Source organism: Myiozetetes cayanensis, unplaced genomic scaffold (assembly GCF_022539395.1).
Source record: "Myiozetetes cayanensis isolate MyiCay16 unplaced genomic scaffold, myiCay2020 scf18, whole genome shotgun sequence".
In the NCBI taxonomy this organism is placed as follows: Eukaryota; Metazoa; Chordata; class Aves; order Passeriformes; family Tyrannidae; genus Myiozetetes; species Myiozetetes cayanensis.
This window is the reverse complement of record NW_026087389.1, coordinates 13981639-14003522: the sequence shown is the minus strand read 5'-3', so window position 1 is coordinate 14003522 and position 21884 is coordinate 13981639. Positions and strand designations below refer to the sequence as shown.

Genomic DNA, 21884 nt, shown 5'->3' with positions numbered 1-21884 from the left:
GCTTGATAGAAGAACAGAAAATAGGAAAAAGTTATGATTTACAAAGTTATTTCCTTCTGTAAGTGTATGTATGATCCTTTATTTACACTAGAGGTAATTTTTATGACAGAGTCTTTTACCTACACTGAATATTAACCTCAAGTTTTAACAGGCTGGATCTTTGCACAGCCAAATGCAGTATCTAAATTTTAGTGTATATACTAATATTGAAATTCTGGGATTATTTGCTAACCAGAAACTAACTTGATCCACAGTTCAGTCAAAGGTAAACTTAGAAATGGGTAGTTTTTCACTGTTTCTGCCAGATTGTCCAGCTAATTGTTACATGTACACACATGGTAGGATTTGTTTTGAGCAAACTGATTGGTTATATTGTAGCTGCAGAAGAACACTCAAAGAATCCAATTTCAACCCTTATGCACCTCGATTGAGTTTAAACAAATGACTGAAAGATGACAGGGTCTATATCCTGTTATAACCTACTCTTCACCTATGTTTTAAAGTTTTAATCCTCTACTAATCTTCTCTTACATGAACTTTGTGTTTGTGTTCATCCTAAACTGAACACACACAGGATTTTCAGACTCTGCCCTAATGCTGTTTTTGTGCTGAAAGCCAGACTTTGTGCAAATCTCTGTGGAAAGTGCCAGTGATGCAGTTTCAATATTAACAGCATAGGGAAGCTGCCATCTCACATGAGGGAGGGAAAGATGCTTTTGTTTTTGCAATTTTGCTTTAAAAGAGCAAATATATTGAATGTAGTAGGAAGAAAAAAAATTAAGGTAATTGTTTTTAAAAGAAATGTTAATCTGCATTGTTGTGGTGTGGCAAGGAGAAATTCTCTAGGTTAGGATTGGGTCAGGGGTAATTTAGATATAAATTTAAAAAAGCTCTGTATTTGCAGTTCCAGTTTCTCACCTGTGCTTACTTCCTCTGGCTCTGTATGCAATAGTATAGCAAGCATATGGATAAACTTCTCATGGTTGTAGATTTGAATTTTCTCCCTTGCAGTCTGCAATAATTGACCAGCATAAACATGTCAGGAAATAGAGCCAGGTCATACTGACCTACTTTGCTTGCTTTTGGAGGGCAGAAGATTACTCTTCTATCCTTGCACTGTGATTTAGATGGATTTGGGAATAAACCCAATTGAGGGGATTGGTTTGAAATCTCACTTTCTCCCCACTTCTCAGAATGTGCTACTACAAGGAGTCACTGCCATTTACAACATGTGAAAAGTGGTGTACTTTTCATTCTCCTCTGTACCATAGTTTGTGAAGTGCATATACAGGCTGTAACCTGGGTGTATGTGTGGTCTGTAATGCAGAGTGTATCTTACAACATGCAGACCAAGAGTGTATTTTATGAGCTACCATTAAAACTTGAAGGAAAATGAGATGCATGTAGAATTTGCACACAGCAGTGTTTTAGCTGGCCCAGCTCCAGCAGAGTGGTGTTGGGCTCCACTCCTGGTCTCAGTTTGCAGTGCCTGGTTTCATCCCTGCCATGTATGCCGTGTGTATTTCTGCATACTGTTCTTAGATGCTGAAATAGAGACCGCAGACAGCCAGAGCGCTGTTGCAGATCAGGCTGCGTGAATTGCCAGCCAGTGCCAGGTTTTATGGTGCTACCAAACTGCTGGGTCTAGCTGGTTATGCACTGCAGCCAGAGGTTTAGTTACAGAATACACAGGGTAGATTTAAAGCTCCCTGGCTTGGGCATGAAGATCAGTGCAGCTGCAGAGTCAGTGGCTTCACTCTCAGATGGTCAGGACTTCACTGTCAGCAGCTGGTGTCTTGCTGCTGCAGTTTTAAGGCTGAGTTGAGACAAGTCTGCCTGTTTATCTCATGATCATTTTGCTATTCATAAGGTAAATACATCTGTCCTTGATGCAATAAAGTTTGCATTATATATGTGTATTAATTACTTCTGACTCTAAACTAAGTGAACAAATATGATCAAAGATGAACAGGAGTGTGGAAGGAAAATATCTGTTGTGAGAGACAATCTAAAGTAACGTCAGACTAAGTGAACTCAAAGTATTATTCTCTAGCTTAGAGCAAGAAAACTCAGTCATGTGTATGAGCAAACATGGTGTATTTTTTCTTACCTCTTTGCAAACACACTTTGCACTGATGTTTTGTGGAATTTGGTGAAATGTGGAGGTAAAGGGAAGATAGGGAGGCAAAGATGCTTGATATCTGTCTGATTGATGTCTGATTCCGTCTTCAGCATATCAAGTGAATTTGCTTGTGCCATCACTGTAGTAATATTTTGCTGCCTGACTTCAGACTTTACCTAACTTGAGGTGTCTGAGAGTCTTCCAAGGAAGCAGTGTGTTCTACTTGTCTGGAAAATACCCTGGATCACCCGGCAACTGAACTAAGTGGTCTTGGCCTTTTCTTGAGACTTATTATGCTTTTCCAGAGGGGAGAATTGATGGTGTCTCCACACATAATTCTTCAGAAATTAAAATATGCCCTTTAATTTAATTTTATTTGATAACACATCTGTGCTGCCCTTTCTTATGTAACGAACCAAAATCTAAGTGGGGCGTAAAATGTCCTTAGTACTCCACTGTTCTTGGTAGATGGTACAATAATTGATGGTCTAACATCCAAGTGATGTCCTCTCACCTGGGCTAAGTAGTATTAGAGTGGTGCTGTCCTGTAGTGTTTGTTACTTTTGGGAGCACAAGTTAAGGTGAAAGGGTGCACATTCCAGAGACAGACAAAGAACAAATGACAGCATTTTCAGTGACCTGTGTCAGTATATGCTGTAGAAACTATGAAAATAAACAGCTACACAGCAGAGTGCCTGATAAACATACTTTGGGAAGGCTGCAAGTAAAGGTTAAAAAACCTGTTGTTTCTCTCTTCAATATGAAGTATTTCTTACAGAAACGTTAAGTTTTTAATAATCCCAAGGTCTGATTGCCTGACTAACTTCTTACTGCTCTTCTCATGGCTTGTTGCAGTCACGGAATCTAAACTACAAAGTGTGTGGCCTGAAGACCTAATCTAAGCATATCTTGTAACAGTAGTAAAAAGGCTTTACATTTGTCCAACATGTTTCACACAAAAAACCCTCCCATACTACAACAAAGCATCACTGGATACTTTCCAAATACTGGATTCAGACCTTTTGACTTACAAGAGAATAGTGTTTAATTCCGGACATGATAAGTACATGACAGCACAGACATCGAGGCTTATGTAACAAGGGAAAAGGTAACTTCATGCAAACCTACCAGAAAAATCCTTTTCTCTTCCAAGAAAATTGATCTGTGTTTTTAAGAATCCCCACAGAAAGGACTCCCCATGTGTGAAGTGTTAAGAAACTCCATGTGCTTCTATAGAAAGGATAAATGGTTAAGGTGCCCTACTGAAAAGGAAGCCTGGGGTGCTTCAAAGATTAGTTTTGATCAAATGTGGTTGGAGAAACTAGTGTTGATTCTTGGGTGGAGTTCAAGTGGTGACAGTTCTGACCCTAAAGTAAGGATTTGAAGGTGCAGAGTTTAAATGCATTCACTGAAACAGACATAAAAGAAATTCATATCTCTAAATTACATAACAGATTTATGTGCAGACTTCGTCACACCATGGAGATTGCTTTCTGACAGAGGGTAAATTAATCATCCTCTTGTGGATCAATTCAAATAAATAGGTGCAGAGGAAGGATAATAGGATGACTCTGTAAAGAAAACTTAATTCATAAGAGGGAACTGTAACAGCATGCCATTTTTCAGCTGGGAAAATTGAAGAGAGAGAGAATCTCATCGGGGGAACACGATGGGGAGAGAAAAGCTGCTCAGGCTAAAGTGTTGGCACAAAAACAATTGGGTATCAACTCACTGTGGGTAAAGGTACATTAGTGATTAGAAGAGCTTTCTAAATGCCAGAGGGGTGAGATATGGGAACAGAAGTCCAGTAGGAGTGAACAGGACATTGATTTTGGCAGGATTTGGACCCCAACTTCACATATTATCTCAATACTGTCAACTCTGCTGGGAAAGAGAGCAGCAAAGAATGAAGAAATAGAACAGGAAAAAGAGGCAAATTTGAATTTCCTGACATGTTGCCTTAATTTACCCCCAAACCTAATAAAATGCTAGACTGTGTATTTTTTGGGACATTGTTGTACAAAAGCAAGCTTTAGAATATGTGCAAAGCCATGAAATACTGAGAGTTTGTTCAGCACAGTTAATTAGTGTTGCTGCTTCTTTTCACCACAATTGATGGGTTGTTGAAGTACATTGAGAGTCCTGAGCAAGTAACAGCCCTGCTTCAAATAACTGTAGTTGTTGGGACTCAGTAGCCGTGCATATTTTATTATCTAAATGTATTTTTACTTCCTGCTTATTCTTTATAGAACAGGAAGGATAGGGTTTCTAATGCAAAGTCCCATTCCTAGTTAGAAAAGCCCATAGATATTTCATTATATATACTTTTTGTAATGCTGGGGTATTAGTGGCAATGAGGATTTATTGGAATCTTGTGTCACTGATTTTTTTTGAGCTCCTTTCCTAAGGGATAATATATTGGAAATATATAGATTAATGATAACTTGTGAAATTAGGAATAAATAAGGTATTTGGGCAGAAGTGCTGAAGTGTCTTATACAGAGAAAGAACCTGATGGAATTGTAATGCAAATAAGACTGAAATGGAGAACTATTTTAAATATAAATCATGTTTTTATTCTTCTTGATCATATTTGGTACAACGAGAGCGATCAAGGGTTTTGTAAATACTAGTGCACGACAAATATGATGCGATAGCATGGAAATAATAATATGAAGTGCTTACCTGCTTTGAAGCAAAACCAGGATTTGTTTCTGAAAAGTGTTGGGTGGCTTTAAAAATGTAACAGTAGTTAAGATTAATCATAAGGAAGAGGAATAACTGTATTATGACCTCTGTATTTCAGTGAAATTATGCATTTTTTGGTGTTGATGTTTCTTTACCATGGAAGAGCAGGACTGGGTCTTTCAGCAAACTTCCTGCAGGGATCACTGCAATGTTTTATGTGTCTCTACACCAAATACTACTGTGGAAATTGCACAATTGCTGGATGCCTCACCAAAACTAAATGTCATTGTCAGACAGCAGAAAAAGTAGATCTCTAAAAGCATCACTTTTACTTATGCCTGAAGAGTTGAGTTCTGTGATAGATAGCGAGTTTGGAGTCTTTCAGCACTGATTCTCAAAAAATGCACATACTCATCTAGTTTATCTGATTTCAGTGGTATAATTAGTGACTTATGCTAGAGGAAATCAAGCAGTTGATTTTTCTTGTGGAGCTATGATCCATTTTAAATAATTGTAACTTTAAGTCTAACCTGCCTTTCAAAAAACAGCATTATTTTAGCCTATTGTAGAAATGAAACTGTTTTTGTGTTCTTGTTTTTCTGTTTTTCAGTGTTTTAATACATAATTCTGAGAGCCATCAGTGAACCTTTGTGTAGCAAACATTATCGATTGTTGTTGTGAATAAATGGAAATTTACATTTTGCATTCCCATAAGTATCTGTTTGAAAAAAAAACCCCAAACCTACACTTTTAAATCTGAGCTAAGATACCACTTGTTAGTTGGGGCTCAGGTGCTTAACCTTTCAAGGAAAAAACTCAGATTCTTGGTCAACCCAACCAAAACAAAATTAAGAAACAAAGGTTATTCTCTTGTCAACAAACCCATTGTACTCCTGCCACTGTTTTTACACCCCATTTTTCCTTCTTTGGCACCTTTCATCTTTTAACTCTATGTCCAGGATAAACTAAGCATGCAGATTAAAAGCTAGTCACTTTATATACACTCTGTTAATTATGATTAGGATTTAGTCTTATATGCTATAAGAAAACAAATAACTGGTTAATATTTATAAGGAAATGCTGTCATAGTTGAAATACCAGGTTTGAAATACACAGTCATATTGAGAATAGGGGTTCATTCCCTGGTATTATTAATATAGATTTTAAACCTTCCAAAATAAATACACTGTTTCCTAAACCTCAATATATTTAGGCATTAGTAAGAAATTAATGTGTGTAGTCCAGTTGGTAGTTACAAAGTATGTTGCATTTTACTCACTGCTTTTGAACATGGCCTCTCTGTATTTATAACTGAAGAACTGGTTTTGTTTCCAGAATAGTCAGATTTTAGGTCATAATTTTTAGTAATCTGTGGGATTTTTGGAGATCAGGGTAATTATAACTATTGTTACATACTTTCCTGTGAGATAACTTGTTCACCATGTACAAGGCTGAATTTGTTGCTGGTAGTTTTGCCTATTTTTATGTTAAAAAAAGAAAAACAACCACGACAAAAAAAACACCCAACCCAACCCCCCCAAAAAAACAATAGACTCAAAACAAGCCACAAAACCAGCCAAACATAAAGAAGTTTAGATGCTTAAGAAGGATGTGAACTAAGCCATGTAATATGGCTGCATTTCCCTGAAGGAGGAGGAAGGTGCCAGTTACGATTAACGTGAACAACATTTATGGCCCGGGAGATGTGACCTCTCGTTACAGTAAATGTGACAGCACGAATTACTTTCAATTACAGTGAACTACATTCAGCTACATTAGTTCTGACACACCTCACTAGGAGTCTGCTGCTGTGGGAGCTTGAACCAAAGGAATAAAAAAGGCAAAACCTCGGAGTGCAAGTGTGTGTGTGTCACTTGAGCAAAAGCAGTTGGGTTCTGGCTCCGACGTATCATTGCCTCGGGTCTCACACACTTCTGTTACATCATTTGTTATTTCCACTGGCACTTTCAGGTTTGTGCCTTGGGCACTGAAGAATATGGAAACCACCTTTTTAATATGCCATGTATAATAAATGTAAATGCTGAATTATCTTTTTTAAAAGGTTAGATGAATTATTCTTTTTAGTTTTGTCGGATAGTAACCTGCACCTTTACTTGGAATTATATGTGGGGTTTACTAGCTATCAGCATGTCCAGTGTGTCCCATTTTTTTATGACATAACTACCTTTTAATCTTTATTAATGTTATGCATTTATTCTTACAAATTAAACATATCACAGCACAGGATATTTATCACTTGAGAGAAGCGGTTCTTATAATGTCAGTACTTTTTCCTTCAAGGTTCAATTATCATGCTTCAGTTTCTACCTCTAAGCTTTCACAGAAAATAAAAGATGCCTAGGGCAGAAGTCAACCTTTCACTTTTGCTACAGAGGAGATGCCATCTATTTCACGCTGTGCTAAGTATTCCATCGAAACATGAGTAAAACAGTGCCTTTGGCAAACCGTAAATTAGAAATAGCACTAAGCAAAGGAAATAGCTTTAATCAAAGCATTTTGTTTCAGTTTGAGGACTCGATTTGCAGAGCACGTTTTTTGGGGCATTTTTTTTGCAGAGATGAAGACCATCATTCAAATTCAAGGGACTGGTGTTGGAATCACGCTGGAAAATTCACGATGTAAAATTGCTAGTTAATGAAAGAGGGAGAAAAATGGTGGTTGCTGATTCCAAAGTGATTCTGAATTAAGACTGTGGAGTCTAAATTCCTGTTAGTCTTCATCCTATATTAAGGACTAATTTTCAAACCTCAGTTTTTCCAGTATTTTCACTGACCACTCAATGCTGTAGTAGTGGTTTGTGAAAATATTTGTGTTTCAATGGGTATTTTAAAAAGCAATGTGCAGAATAAACTGACTTGTGTATTTTGGCAATTCCCAGGCCATTGAGGTACAAAGAATTGTATTTTAGTTGTTTTACTTACTAAAACTCAGAGAAGAATAATATAATTTTTAGAGCTTTCTTCGAATCACTGACACAGTGGGAGACTAACAGCATTTTCAAATGAGCTCTTCTGGCTGTGAAATAACCTCACTGAGGCAATCAGATTCCCTGAAGTCCTGTGTTTGGTTTTGGGCCCCTCACTTGAAAAGGGAGAATTGAGGTGCTGGAGTGTGTCCAGAGAAGGGCAACAAAACTGGTGAAGGGTCTAGAAAATCCTGTGAGGAGCAGCTGATGTGGTTTAGCCTGGAGGAGTCTCTGAGGGACCTTATCACGCTGTACAACCTGAAAGGAGCTTGTTCTCCTCTATCATGTCTCAGAAGAAAGGACAGGAGGAAATGGCCATATAATTGTAGCAGGGAAGGTTCAAATTGGGTATTAGAAAAAAATTTTCCCTGAAAGAATGGTCAGGCATTGGAACAGACTGCCCAGGGTGGAGATGGAATCACCATCGCTGGAAGTGGTCAAGAGTTCTGGATGTGGCACCTGGGGATATGGTTTAGGTGTGGTGGTGATGGGTTGATGATGAACCAGGTGATCTTGAAGGTCTCTTCCAACCTTGGTAATTCTGTGATCTTTGGTAAATGTATGTTAAATTCTGTGCATGTAACTGAGAGAGAAGAAAAATTGATTTTTTGGGTTTGGCTCTTGGTCTCTGTGATTTTTATCTGATCAATATAAGAGATTTTTTCTTGCCTACTTGGGAGTAGTAGAGTCTTCGGTTCTTGAGGGGGAAAAGTTGAATATTTCCAAAAGGGAGATAACAGCTCATTTAATGTTATTACTTTCAAGAAATTCAAGTTTTTAAATATGTTTTAAGGCCCGTCCCACTCAATAGTTGAGAGAAAAGTCACAGGGATTATGACATTCTAAGTCACCTGTAAAGCAGTTTTATAGGTGGAGAAAAAGCAGGTGTTGGTATTCTTGAACTGTCTTATAGTGATAATGGAAGTGAACTTGAAACAGTGACAGAATACTTAATATATTGATGTGGACAGTGAGTTCTCTGGAAATCAAAACTGATATTCCAGATAAGGGAATAAATTAAAACAGGCTTAGATGCAGTTCAGATGGGAATAATAACAAAATAATCTTCCTGATCAAGTGTTCTGTTTGCAGAAGCGGAAAATGAAATAAGACATTCAAAACTTAAATACATCTCCTGGGATGCCAAATGGTATGGGAATGAGAGGAAGGAAATGATTTTGTGTTGCAACTCTGAAATTACAAAGATGCACTCAGAGGCGTTTGCAGAATCCGGAATTGTAATTGTAGCAGGCACTGGAGGGACCCGAAATAATGTTCATAACATTCCACAGGGTACTATGAAAACAGAGAGAATCTGGAGAGAAGAAAGAAATTTGGCTTCAGGGCAGGCAGACTCATGTCTTCCTTTCTATCAGAAGTGGAAGGTTTTTATCAGTGAGGTTTGATCTGTAGATCACAGGAAGTGAACAAAACATTTTTTTTCCCAACTTTATTCAGTTTTGCTTTTAATGTGGCAAGTTTTCCTGATACCTTAGCAATGTATATCAGTAGTATTTCAAAATTTAGTGCATTTAGTGTTACTTGGGTCGAACACTTTTCTATCATGGGTAGAAAGTTGAAAAGAGTAAGGCTTCATGATGGTGCTATTGCTAGAACTAAGCTAAATGTTTTAATTTTTTTAATGAATTTCCAGAAGAGTGGATCAGTATTGTACATGAAGATGGCTGGAATTAAAGCAGATATATGAAATTAAAGCTATATGTGAAGTTAATCATGGGTCTTGTTTGTGGATTGGGTACAAATGGTTTAGCTGTGCTATTTTTGAATTTTTCTTGGAGCTCCTCCATGTTTATAAGGAGCTATTTCACTTCTTAGTATTTCTCCACGTGCTCTGTTTGCAGTGGAGTGAAGTTTGCAGTGAAGAGCACATTTCTCCTTGTTTTTCCTCTACAAATCTGCATTTTCTTTGTTAAGGAACAGCCAGAGCAATCTGACCCTCAGATGTGTAAAGAAAATGTCTCCATGTTCATTGAACCTTCTGTTCAAGTTGGAAGAACTACAGAAATCTTCCTTTTCATAGTTATCCAACTACTTAATGGGCGCACAGAATGGGAATCTCCCTCCATTTTCTTGCTGCAAGGAAATACCTGTTCGTACAGCCACATAAAATTTTGCATGTCTGTAATTAGCTACAAGACATTCTTTCAAAACCAAGTCTTTTATCAGTAGAAAAGCTTTGATTTTTCACTGTTGAATAAAATTTTTATGAAATAGACACTTCAGCCATTTGGTTGAAAAACAACCACAGGAGAAGAAAAAGCGCTAGGAAGAATTTGTTCAGCAAACTGAGACAATCAAGGATAAAGTTGTGCTTTAACATTTTCATGGCTATTGTAGAGCATTCTCCTGTCAGTTTGGATAAATGTTTGTTTTTGGTTGCTTACATGGCTGTTCTGAACAGTGTCTGCAAGGAGCGTTCTATCCTGCCTGCTCCTTTACTTGAAAATGTATTTCATTGGCATCATTGCTGTCAACACTTGTATAGTTTATGAGTCCTAATGCTCTGACAGGTTGTCTGCTCATAAATAATGCAACCTTCCTAGATTTTTTTTTCAGTGGTTTTTAGTGCAGTTTTACCTACTAAAAAATACAGAGTAAATGAAAGTGTATCTATGGAGTCAAGAAATTGTCTCTAGAAGAAAAGAATTCCAAAGAGATAATAGAACATGTGGCATGTTGTTCCCAGAAAAACATTAGATATTTTGCACTGGAATTTGTTATTTATGAAGCATACCTTCTCCTTAGTATAGTATTGTCATATCCACATTGTATCATCTGATGTTAGGATGTATCAAACAAGGAAGTAGGAACTCAATATAGATTTCTCTGATCAAATTTCTTAACATTGTTACATGGATATAAGGGATTCACATTCCTTGGTGCTTCTAAAAGCCCTTGTTATTTTTGTTATAATACTTTAATTCTGTCCTGATACACAAGACCAAATCCTGGTCATAGCAGTTGACTGCTCTCCAAAAGCAGAGGGTTGAAGAAAATGTTCTCAGTCTTGCTGGTTTTCAAGGGGCAATAATGAAACCACAAGTGTAGGATATTGCTTGGCCACTGGTCCAGGGCTCTGCCACTTAAAACTTGAGAAGGATGATTAGAAAACCTCCAGTAAAAAATAACAGGCCTAACAATGTGCTCCCTCTGTATTCACCTCAAAGTCAGGATATAGGATAGGTATGTTTGAGTTTTTGAAAGCCTTACTCATGAGGACTTCTTAAACCTTTTCCACTGTAATAAAAAACAACCAGACAAAAAACCCCCTCAAACAAACCCCACTAAACTGAATTATTTATCTTTACATAATGGAAATTTCTACTCTACTAGAAGTATTTAGAAAAACAAACTGTTCCATTGGATTGGTTTTTAACAAATCATTCCATAGTTTTTAATCTGACAAAAGCAAAGAGCTACTGTAGTCATATATCTGACAGATTGATGAGTAAAGTATTGTGATGAAACTGTTCTATCAGATTTGCCCAGTTCTTTTGTAATGAAAGTGGAAATTAGATTTGCAATCAGATGAATAAATCTTGGGCAAAAAACACCTACTCAAAGAATGTCATTGTTCTGTTTCTTGGCTGACACTGTCAGTGCAGAACAGAACTACAAACCCAGTCTGTTCTCCATATTGGTTTTTTTTATTATTTTTTTTTTTCTGGAAAGTCCTTGACATTCTTGAAAAACAGCACTGGATCATTACAGAACTGTCAGTGAGTACCTAACCCAAAGAAATGTTACCTTTTTGGTCTTTACTTCCTTTTCATTTGGGATGCCATATTCCTTCAGGGCGACTCTGAGAATGCCGGCATGAAGGATCTCCTGGAAAAAAAACTGTCTGTTGGGACAGACTTTTCCTTTGGCAAACTCTCCTGTATAAAAGCTGAGCACAAAGTGACCATAACTGATGTGAGAGCCACTCCTGTACACTGGAGAAATGTAGTGGTCAAAGAAGGAAGTGCACAGGTTGGAAAACTAGGAAACTATTGGAAAGTGAACATGAGAAAAGTGGATATGTTTAAATCCAGACTGTTGCAGCAACCTGAATAGGTTGGCTAAGTGTTTATGTTAGTTTTAAAAGAAATTTCTATCTATGTTTTTGAAGTATGATTAGCCAAAAAAAAAAAAAAAAAAAGGAGGAAAAGCTCTCACAGGAGTATTTTTTTTTCTGTTTTGTAGTGAAATGCTGAACTGCACTGATTATAGTTTGATTTGATTGGTGAGATTTTGGTCTGGAGTTTTTCTATTTTAGGGAAAAACAATTTACGTTTTTAGCTAAAACCTGCTGTCTTATAAATAAATAAAACTACTAGTGAGTAATAAAATATGTTTAATGTAATGCTGTTTTACTAGCATTTACTAGATGCAGGTTTAATTCATCCCTTGACACTGACTCTAGTCAACTGTGTAAGGTAAAATGTGCCACTATACCCAAATATTCTGTTCTACTTTCCTTATTGTGCTGACCTTATTTTTCTGAATATCATGAATTAGAGGGTGGCAGAAAGACACCCAAGTAAATTGGATTCTGTTCCAGTTATATTCTTTATTGCTTACTTGGCCTGCTCTCAGCTGTGCGATTCAGGTTCTCGGTGCTGGGCTCAGTCTTCAACAGGAGTTGTGTGGATTTAGGGAGTTGTATGGATTTAGTGCCGAAGCTCCTGTGTCACCACCTGCTGATGTTTCCACAACTTGCCTTCCACACCTTGCAAGTGTGCAGTCACTGCAGAGTGATTCGTTCATTTTCACTTGGTTGATGAATTTTCAGTACGTGGTAAATTTGTGGTGGCTCTGTTACATTTTTAGTAATTTGAGCCAGTTTTCGAAATCTCAGCGTTTATCTCGTTGCTCCAGAACAACAGGCAACAGGAAGGTTATCTATGTCTCTAAAAGGGTGTGTAAGGGAGTGGGTTCAATAATGTGCATGCAGAATGGATGGATGTTGTTTTCACTTAGCTATTATTCAGCAAAATTCTGTATTACCTGTCAGAGAGTAGAGTTCTGCCTAAATATAACATTAGTGCTATGAACAGAAAATTCTTGCTTAACATGTACTAAATGGACCTTGTACATGAATAAAACCAGCATGGATCCACACAGATGCTTGGTAATTGATGTGAAAATTTGTCATCTGGATGCAGCATTTTTCTGTAGGAACTCTTACTTACAGAGCAGAGGTGTTGACATCATTATTGTGTTACTTACAAAGTAAAGTGGAAAATACATGATTAAGAGTGTGAGAAGCAATCACACTCAAAGGTGAAATGCAGGTCTGCAGTGCATTTAGAGGAAGTGATTGCAGGAAATAATGAAACAAGTTATCACAGTGTTAAACATGGTCTGCTTTTTCATCTACTGCTGACTGCCAGAGACTGTCAGATGAAAGTAAAGGCATTACTGCTGCCTGAAACTGTCTTTGAAGGTTGAGATACTATTTCAGTGATGTAAGTTGTTTAAATGCTCCTTCAGACTACATTGATTAAAACCCCCCAGCTTAAAGAAAGTTAATTGCACTAATTTTAATTACAGCTCAGTGTAACACTGGCACATCCATTTTGTTTGTTGGCAGTATTTGAGTTGTTTTATTGCACGTTCTTTTCTTGCAAACACAAATGCCTGCTTGAGATCTGGAGAATGGAGCTGTTGTTAATTGGGGCTATACCAAGTGATTGTCAGTTCACAGTTCAAAAAAGATGAAAAGATTTTGTGTCCTCTTTGGAAACAGTGAAAAATTCTGAGAGGGAGATTTGTTGCGTGGCAGTGGCACTAGGAATGTGAAATCCCTTTGGTTTTACATAGAACTGGTGTAAGAATGTTTATGCTGTGCAACACCTGCTTATCCCTACTCCTAAATATGGAATTTGCATTTGGTTTTGACTTTCAAGTCTCAACCTTGCCATCAGATGTCCCAGTCCAAACTGCCAAAGCACCTGGATCAGCAGTAACACAATGGTGTCCTATAAAGAGTCTCAGAAGACTGGAGATATTTCTGGGCCTGATGCCAAATTCCTGCCCAGACTTGCCCTGGATTTTATGTGCATTCAATGTAGTCAGACATAAAAGGGTTTCATGTACTTGAAGTGTCACGTGCACTTGAGGTAAGGAAATGCTGTCTGGTGGCCCACATATGTATTAAAGAGGTGTAACAATGGGCACGTGGTTCTGTTTTCTGCAGCTGCTGCAGAGCACTGTCAGGAGGCAAAGCTGCACTTCCAAGTGCAGGCATCTGACAGTAGTTGTATTCCCTCCCCATGAGACCAGTAGTTGTATTCCCTCTGGTGGATCAGGACTGCTCAGGAAGGTACAGCGTGGTTTAATTGGATTGATCAGAACACAAGTCCTTAAAATACAGTTTTAGAGCTCTCCCTCCCTTGTTTATGTATCTAAAGACATAGTTAATCCAATTGTTATCACCAAATTGTTGAGTGATAAATAATTCTAATTCTTCTAATAAATGGAGAGTAATTTACATGTCTAATCTTGGAATTAAATTACTTAGTTTCTGTTTTTAAAGTTGATGAAATTAAGCTAGACATATTTCTTTTTACCAGGTATATGGATTACATGTTTGTTTCATTTTCTATATTGGGAAACTACTATAACATTTTTCTCATGTGGGAATAGATAGGTTTACTTTCCTTTTTTTTAATTCTTATTGTGGTGCAGGTCACAGACGATTTTCAGAGGAATACAGATACACCAGGTGCAAATTAAATCGTTATATTTTGAAATTCAGAATCCAGTTACTTTTCTGTCTCATAAATGCCATGTTTTCCCAGTGGCAGAACTTGACAGAATGGCTGTTTGTCAAAAAGATCAACAACTTTATGTGTTGCTGAGACATCAGTCTCAACTTATTAAATACCACATGATTGATTCTTTTATTTTCTACCAAATTAATAATGTCAAAGTATCTTGTGTTATGTCTAAACTTCATAAAGTTGATCAGTTTGTTTACTTTGCTTAAATGGAACCACTTCTTCTGCTGCTTACTCTGATACAGGTGTGTTACTTTGGATGCAAAAATATATTTACTCAGTTAAGAAATAATTGCCATCTCTGATGCCAAGGGAATAGAAATTAATATGGGAGGGCTTAATGACACAACATAATAGATTAAGGTTTAGCAAATTAATTACTTAGTATTTTGAAACAGTTATCTTGTGAAGCACCTTAAGTTAAATGCGGAGTTGTAGTGCATCACCTTACAACATGTAACAGGAGCTTTGCATGTTTCTTTCAGAGATTTTGAAAATATGGAGATAAATGATGACTAATGTACACCATCTGGCCAGGGTGGGGGAAAAAAAAGAGATTTCCTGAGCAACAGGGTTTCTGTTAAGCTGATTTACTTAAAATAAGAAAGCAAATGCTTTTTTTTTTTTTTTTTTTTTTTTGAGAAAATGAAGTTCTAACAATTTCACCTAAACTCACTGAGGAAGGGTAGCCTCTGTTTTGCACTCCATGATCAATATTAAAGTGAAGCTCCTTGGACTCCCTCAGAAAGGAACTGTATCTTGCCTGTCCTGTTGCATCATGTATTCAGAAAAAGATTGCTGAGACTTGAAGATTTTGAGCACCATGAACAAAAGTGTTAGACAGCCTTGCAGGAATCAGCTGCCTGTGAGGAGAGATGACCCAGCTTTGTGTGGTACCAAATCAGTGAACAACCAACCTTAGGATTAGATCCTTTGTAACACACATATTGTTGTGCTTCGTATCTTCTATAGGTTTACAGCTCTTAGTTTTTTCTGCTGATTTTGTGATGCAGTGTAGAACCAAATGCAATAATAGATGTTAGAAGTTATGTGCAATTTCCACTTCAATGTATGTGTTTTCTTAGAACCAAACAGCCTTCTCAGGTTTTTTTCATAGTTTTTGTTTTGTGGGTACTCAATCTTATGTATTTCTTTGTTGTTTGTTTGTTTTGTTGTTGTCTTCTTTCTCAGTGTTTCTACTTCCACTTTTAATGCAATAAAATATTCACCTAAAGTTCTCAAATAATTTGAACAAAATAGTTTGTGTAGGGATTTCTCCACTGCGGAGAAAATAAAGCAGATAAATGTGTGCATCGGAACCTGCTAGAACTGCAGTCTTCAGTCTGTATTTCGAATTTATCTTTTACTGGTTTGTATTTATTTTTACCTAGCAACCCCACCTCTACAACTCTTCCAGTAATTCTGAAAATGGTGTGATGGGTGAAACTTCATTTAGTCTTGAGTAATAGTTGCTTAAGCTCTGGGCATACACTATGATGTTGTGGCCTACAGATGTATCAGGGTTGCAGAGGCAGAAACTGATGTCCATGGTGACTGGTAAGAAATTACCCAAGTGTGAGAAGGGACTGCCAGAACCTTCCTGAGTGTGAGCAGGTTGTTAACTTTGCAGTTCGTGTGAGAACATCTGTTGGCTGCCTGCTTATTAAAGAGCCAAACAGTCTGTAAGGAAAGCACAGCCTGTACTTGGAATATTGTTAACTGTAGGACCAAGTCATTCATCTGGCCTCTGTGGGAGACACAAGTTGTGGTTTAGAAAAGAAATTTAAAAATTGAGTGTGTGAGAGCATGAAAGGAAGGAAAACAGGAAGAAAGGAAAAATGAAACACTGGAAAAATAATAGTCCTCTTTGGTTGTAGATGTATAGAAATATCTGTGTTTCTTTTCTCAAGGTTTTCAAGGAACTGTGGCTCTGGGATTGCCCGGTGGCTGCTTTTACAAAGCATCTTTTGCTTGTGCCATTGGTTACATAAATAGCATTGTCCCTGATTCTGTCTTGTACCCATTATGAATATATATTTCTAGGGGCAAAATCTGGAACCATTCACATATGTGCTTTACAACAGGGAAGGAGGATGGAAAGAAACATTTTTCTTTCTTCGGAAAGGAAGAAAAACTTTCCCAGTTTTCAAAGTTGTGTAAAATGTGGGAGCTTTTACATGCTGAATGTGCAGTGGGTACAGGTAGTCATGCATGCCCTGAGTCTGTCTCTACTTTCCCCTGTGGTCATGGAAGGATTATTAGAATCGTATCAGAATGACAGAAGTTACACAACTGTTTCCTGGGAGAGACCTTTGGAAGTTACCTTTTCCCTGGCTCCCAACAGGACTGTTGCCAGCGTTAGATCAGCTCAGCTGTACCTTTGCATAGCTGCATCTTCAAAACTTCCAACTTTAAACCTGCATTTAACCCAAGGTGCAGCACTTCACATTTTTCCTTTGTGAGAGTCATGTGGCTTGTGTTGGTGCAGCTGTCAAGGTTTCTTGTGGTCCATCTGGCAAGTGACACACACTGACCTCAAACCCACTGGTTGAGTTAAAAATGAGATGGTCCCACCTTCCATGTGGCTTTAATGGAGTGTTTGCAGTACTGTTTAGGAAATAAGAAACACTCCTGCTTTCACAAAAGAAACGAAATAAACAGGAACAAGACCAATATTATCTTGAACAAATGAGTGGTAAGGGATAGGGTAGAGCTGTTTAGGTTTGAACTGTCCCATCAAAATGAACTGCAGGGGTGTGTGACCATTAGGCAGGTTACAATGGCATCACGACTGGTGTGTAGCCCAGATAGCAGAAGAGCATCAGAACATTTTTTGAAGGGGAACAGCGAAGGGCAAAGATGCTTCTTAGGATGGAACCTGCTAGGCTGATGGATGGAATTAAATTACATATTTTCCTATAAAACAGGACACTGGACATGGTGACCCAGGAGGCCCCATCCAGTCCATTATCCTGAGTTCTTTTTAAGTCAAGAAGCTATTGCAATTTTGTATATATGAAACATAGCTTTTGTCTCACTTTTTCTCTCACTACTGTGGTTTTGATATATATATTTTGCCCACAGCAAATGCCAACCATAACATTTTTGTCTTCCTTATGTTGTCTTACATTATTTATCTTTCTATATCCAAGCTGCAGACTTAGTTATACGCAGGGAGACAAAAATAGCTGTTATTGTGGAATGTGTACATGGTAGGATTTGCTTGTATTTAAGCATTTTTTGAGTATATTTCTCAGGAACGCTGATAATCCATATTATTGTAATCTCTGTGGTACTCTCTAGCCAAAGAGGTTTGAAGGATTTTTGGTGCACAAGCCATCCACATTTCTTCTGTCAGGCCAGTTCACCCTTGTTAAGCAGTAATTGTTGTAGTTGATTGGTGATAAATTGGTGGGTAAATGGAAGAGACAATTTTGAAGGCAGTATTAGGAAGTTTGAGGAGAAGGAGAATGTGCATCAGTGTCACTGCACTGGAAGATGTCATACAAAATGTAAAGTAGCTGAGGAGAAGCTGCCTTGCATGAACTGTTACGGTGTTTATGAAGTGTGCTCCAAGGAGAGGAAAAAGGCAGGAGTACAGGACTGAGCTGAGCAGGAGATGAGATCCAGGAAAAAACCTTACCTGTCATAATGATCCCAGGGTACTGCTTATTGGAGGCAAGGAGTACATGGTTTATTGATAAGCTTTTGCATCTGTTCAGTCACCAGTGTCAGGTTTATGGATGTATCACATCTGAAATGGCCTTTTCAGGAGGACAAGAAATCTAGCTTCCCTAGTTAAAGACCTTGCACATGAGAATATCAAGGCCTTTTTTAAAACTTGTAAATGGTTAAGGCTTGGTTTTCTATTTGGTTGTATATGAAGGTGCCAGGGTGTGTAACAAATAGGGAATGTGTATTTTCTGTGTGATGTCTGTGCTCTATTTGAATGTATGATAGTAGAAGATTGTAATCCTGACTGGGCAGTCGCAGTACCTACCATTGCTTGAGATAAGTGAGCAACATCATGTGTTCCTGAACAAGTTCGAAAAATCAATCATATACTTTGTGCCTTTTATTCTTGGCTGTAATATTTGAGTAGTAGGTAACTAAACAAAGTATTATATGAAGTGATGATACCTGAAGGTAAAAAGAACAGACAACTGATCTGTTTTGGTAGCAGAGACTTCTACAATTTATCTAAATCAAGTATACTGATACTGTAGAGAGAAGCAGCCCCCAAAATATTACCTAGTTAGCTAGGAAAAGAGATTCAGTGTATAGTTCTGCTTGAAATAAGAATTTTGGTAATATGCCAAAACTAATCACATTTTAAAAAAAAAAACATTGAAACAAATCTGAAGTTGGAGCTTTAATGATATAAGGTGGTGACAGAATACCCTAAAACTTCTTCAAGCACAATAGGGTGATTTAAAGAAACTGTGGTGAAGTGGAAGGAAGAATAAGTCAAAGTAAGCTTCTACATTAAGATGAAAAAGTTGTAAGACAGTTTAAGATAAACGAACACCCTCTTAAACAACTTAAAATTTCTTGAGTCTCCTTAGTGTGGGATAGTGCTATCTTAACCTTCCTTATTACGCAGAACTCTGTAGGTCTTAATTAAATACAGGCTGATACAGTGAATAGTAAGCACACCACTGCTTACCTTCTGAGGGTATTTCCAAGGCCCTGTTCTACAGCACTTTTTGGTTTTAATGAATGCAGAGAATCCTATTGACCTGGATGGGACTATTTGCTTAAGCCAAAGGTACAGTGCACTTCCATGTTTGCCAAAACAGAGCTGTTTTTTCTCTTAGAGTGTGAAAACAAGAAAATCTCATGCAATTATGCTAATTATAACCTTGTCAGTACAGTTATCAGTAAGTGTTATGCAAACAAAACCTGTAAAATAAACTACTATGGAGATATCTCCTTAGTCCTGATCAATAAAACTTATCCTCTTACTGCAAATTGCAACTAGTGAAAAGCTGTTACATTGCATTGTCTTTTATTGTACCTTTTTTGTCTTCTACAGGAAAAAGTAGAATATGCCTTCCTGATAATTTTTACAGTTGAAACATTTTTGAAGATTATAGCGTATGGATTATTATTACACCCCAACGCTTATGTTAGAAATGGATGGAATTTATTGGATTTTGTAATAGTAATAGTAGGGTAAGTAACCTCTCTTTCATCATACAAATATTTTAAATTTTCTTTACAGTGAGGTAGATACAGGTCTGTTTGACTGTGAGCAGAAACCTGTGCTTGATATCTGTTCCTGTGGAGCAAAAGAATGAACTAAGTGAAAAATTTAGAAGTCCTAAAAGTGTTCAATGCTATGTGTACCTGTAGGCTGCACTGCATGGTCAGCTTTATAGTGCAGAGTCCCAGAGAATTCCAAGTTCTGACGAAGGTTTTTCCACAGTAGTCTTTCAGAATATTTTGTCATCTGATTTTTCAAGGTAAACTGATGTCTTTCCATGTGATGAAAGTTGATCTGTTGAGGGCTATGCATTATTTCATGTATTTGTTTCAGCCTATGCTGTGATCATGTGGGGATATCTATTATACAGAGACCTCTGGGAGAACCCACGCTTCAAAGTAAAGAGTGGTCAGGGAGACAGAATTAACTGAGTGATTCCTTGACATTTGCAAAATCTGAGGCAAGTTGGACTCTGTTTTGGGATGCTGCATGTCAGGCCCAAGATACATTCATGACTTTGGCTTGCCTGGGGTAGAATATTTGCTAAAAATTACTCTGTGCACCTTGTTATACCAGGAGACCCTGGAGAGTTTGTTCTTTGTCTCAGAGCTTGGACCTCACACAGGTTACAGAAGAGAGGAGAGTGGAACACCCCACATTTATGTTGTGCAGCTGCTTATGATGAATAACTTTTGTGTCAGCAACTTCATGTCCGTGGTTGTTCTAGTTCATTAGATCCTCCCTTCAGCTGTCTGGGGAACGAATCTGGAGACAGATATTCACTACTTTCCTAAATATTGTGGAGATAATATTAAAAAGGTTTTTTTCAGTACTTTAAATTCTGTTTACTGAAAATATTAATTATCTGGAACATGGAGAACATTATCCATGAATAACCTTGTATGTTGTTGCTCGCTTGCAAAGACAACCTCGGAATGCATTGTGCAGTTTTAATTTCAGTTTTAAATTCAAACTGTGTCAAGGGTTGTGTGTAATTGAAAAGGCCCAGAAATTAGAGTGTGTGCTGCTCTTTACTTGTGTCATTACAGTAAGGAAAAAGAAAAAGATGCGAAGTAAAAGAATTTGTAGTAAAGCATTCTTAAATTTGGGCAAGTACTGTGAATGTACGAATGCCATATTTGTAATTATTTGATTCTGAGATACTAAGTGTTACTGAGAAGATTGTATTTGGGCCAGTTGCTTGGCATTCAGGGAGTTTTGATCCAGGACTAAAATTTGTGTATAAATAGATCCTTCATCAGGTCAGGTCATTCTCAACAGATTGGCCTCTGTGCCTGAAGGGGAAGCTTGGTGGGCAGGTGTGGAGACTGTCACACACGAGCTCTGTTCTCTTGCCAAGCAGTCACTTGAATAGACCTCTTCCCTCTTGTCAAGTGACCACAGAGTTACAGTAACCCTGGAGCAGTCTAATTAACATGACCTCTATCTTTGGCTGTGTCCTAAATACATGATAACTAAAAAATTTTCCATTAACTCATGAAACATCCATTGTTGGAGGCTAAATGTAGTTGGGTCAAATGCTCACACTGAATCCATTGAAAATGTAAATAAAAAAGGACTGCAAGTTATCAAATACTTAAAATATCGCACAAAGATTGTCCTAGTCAAAACCAAAATTTTTGGAATATAAACTATTGTGTAGGTTGTCAGCAGACTATGTGTAAAGCAGGGTAGACCTTTCATAACATGTCAGGTACTGGCAAAACTGCAAGCAGTGTTTTTGCTCTTTAAAGAAGAGCACAGTCTACATGATTAAGCAAACATGAGCCCCATTTATTTAATTAATATGTAAAAACCCAGTGAAAAATTGATTTTCATATATAACCCAAGGTGGATGGGGAATTACTTCTGGATCTGATTCTATTTGATTGGCTTCAATGTGAAATTTCATTAGGTATTTTAATAGCTCTGAAAGAGCTGCCATGATGCCCTATATTGAATGTATTGAAATTTGCTTCATGTGCTTTCTCAGCAGAAACTGTAACAGTCCAAATGCATTAATCTTAATTACACCCAAAGAAATCTCTACAAGCAAAAGGGAAACATGTAAAGAGACCCTTTTCCAAATCAAATCTG

At 37.5% G+C, this 21884-nt stretch overlaps 1 protein-coding gene across 11 annotated transcripts in view; it reads left to right on the top strand.

Annotated features, from left to right (window-relative positions):
* CACNA1D (calcium voltage-gated channel subunit alpha1 D) overlaps window positions 1–21884 on the top strand; it is a 212815-nt gene that overhangs the window by 84272 nt on the left and 106659 nt on the right. For all 11 annotated transcript variants that reach the window (XM_050313298.1, XM_050313293.1, XM_050313295.1 and 8 more), the window contains exon 4: window positions 19617–19756. In XM_050313298.1, the coding sequence (XP_050169255.1) occupies window positions 19617–19756 (140 nt within the window). The remainder of the gene's footprint in view (window positions 1–19616; window positions 19757–21884) is intronic.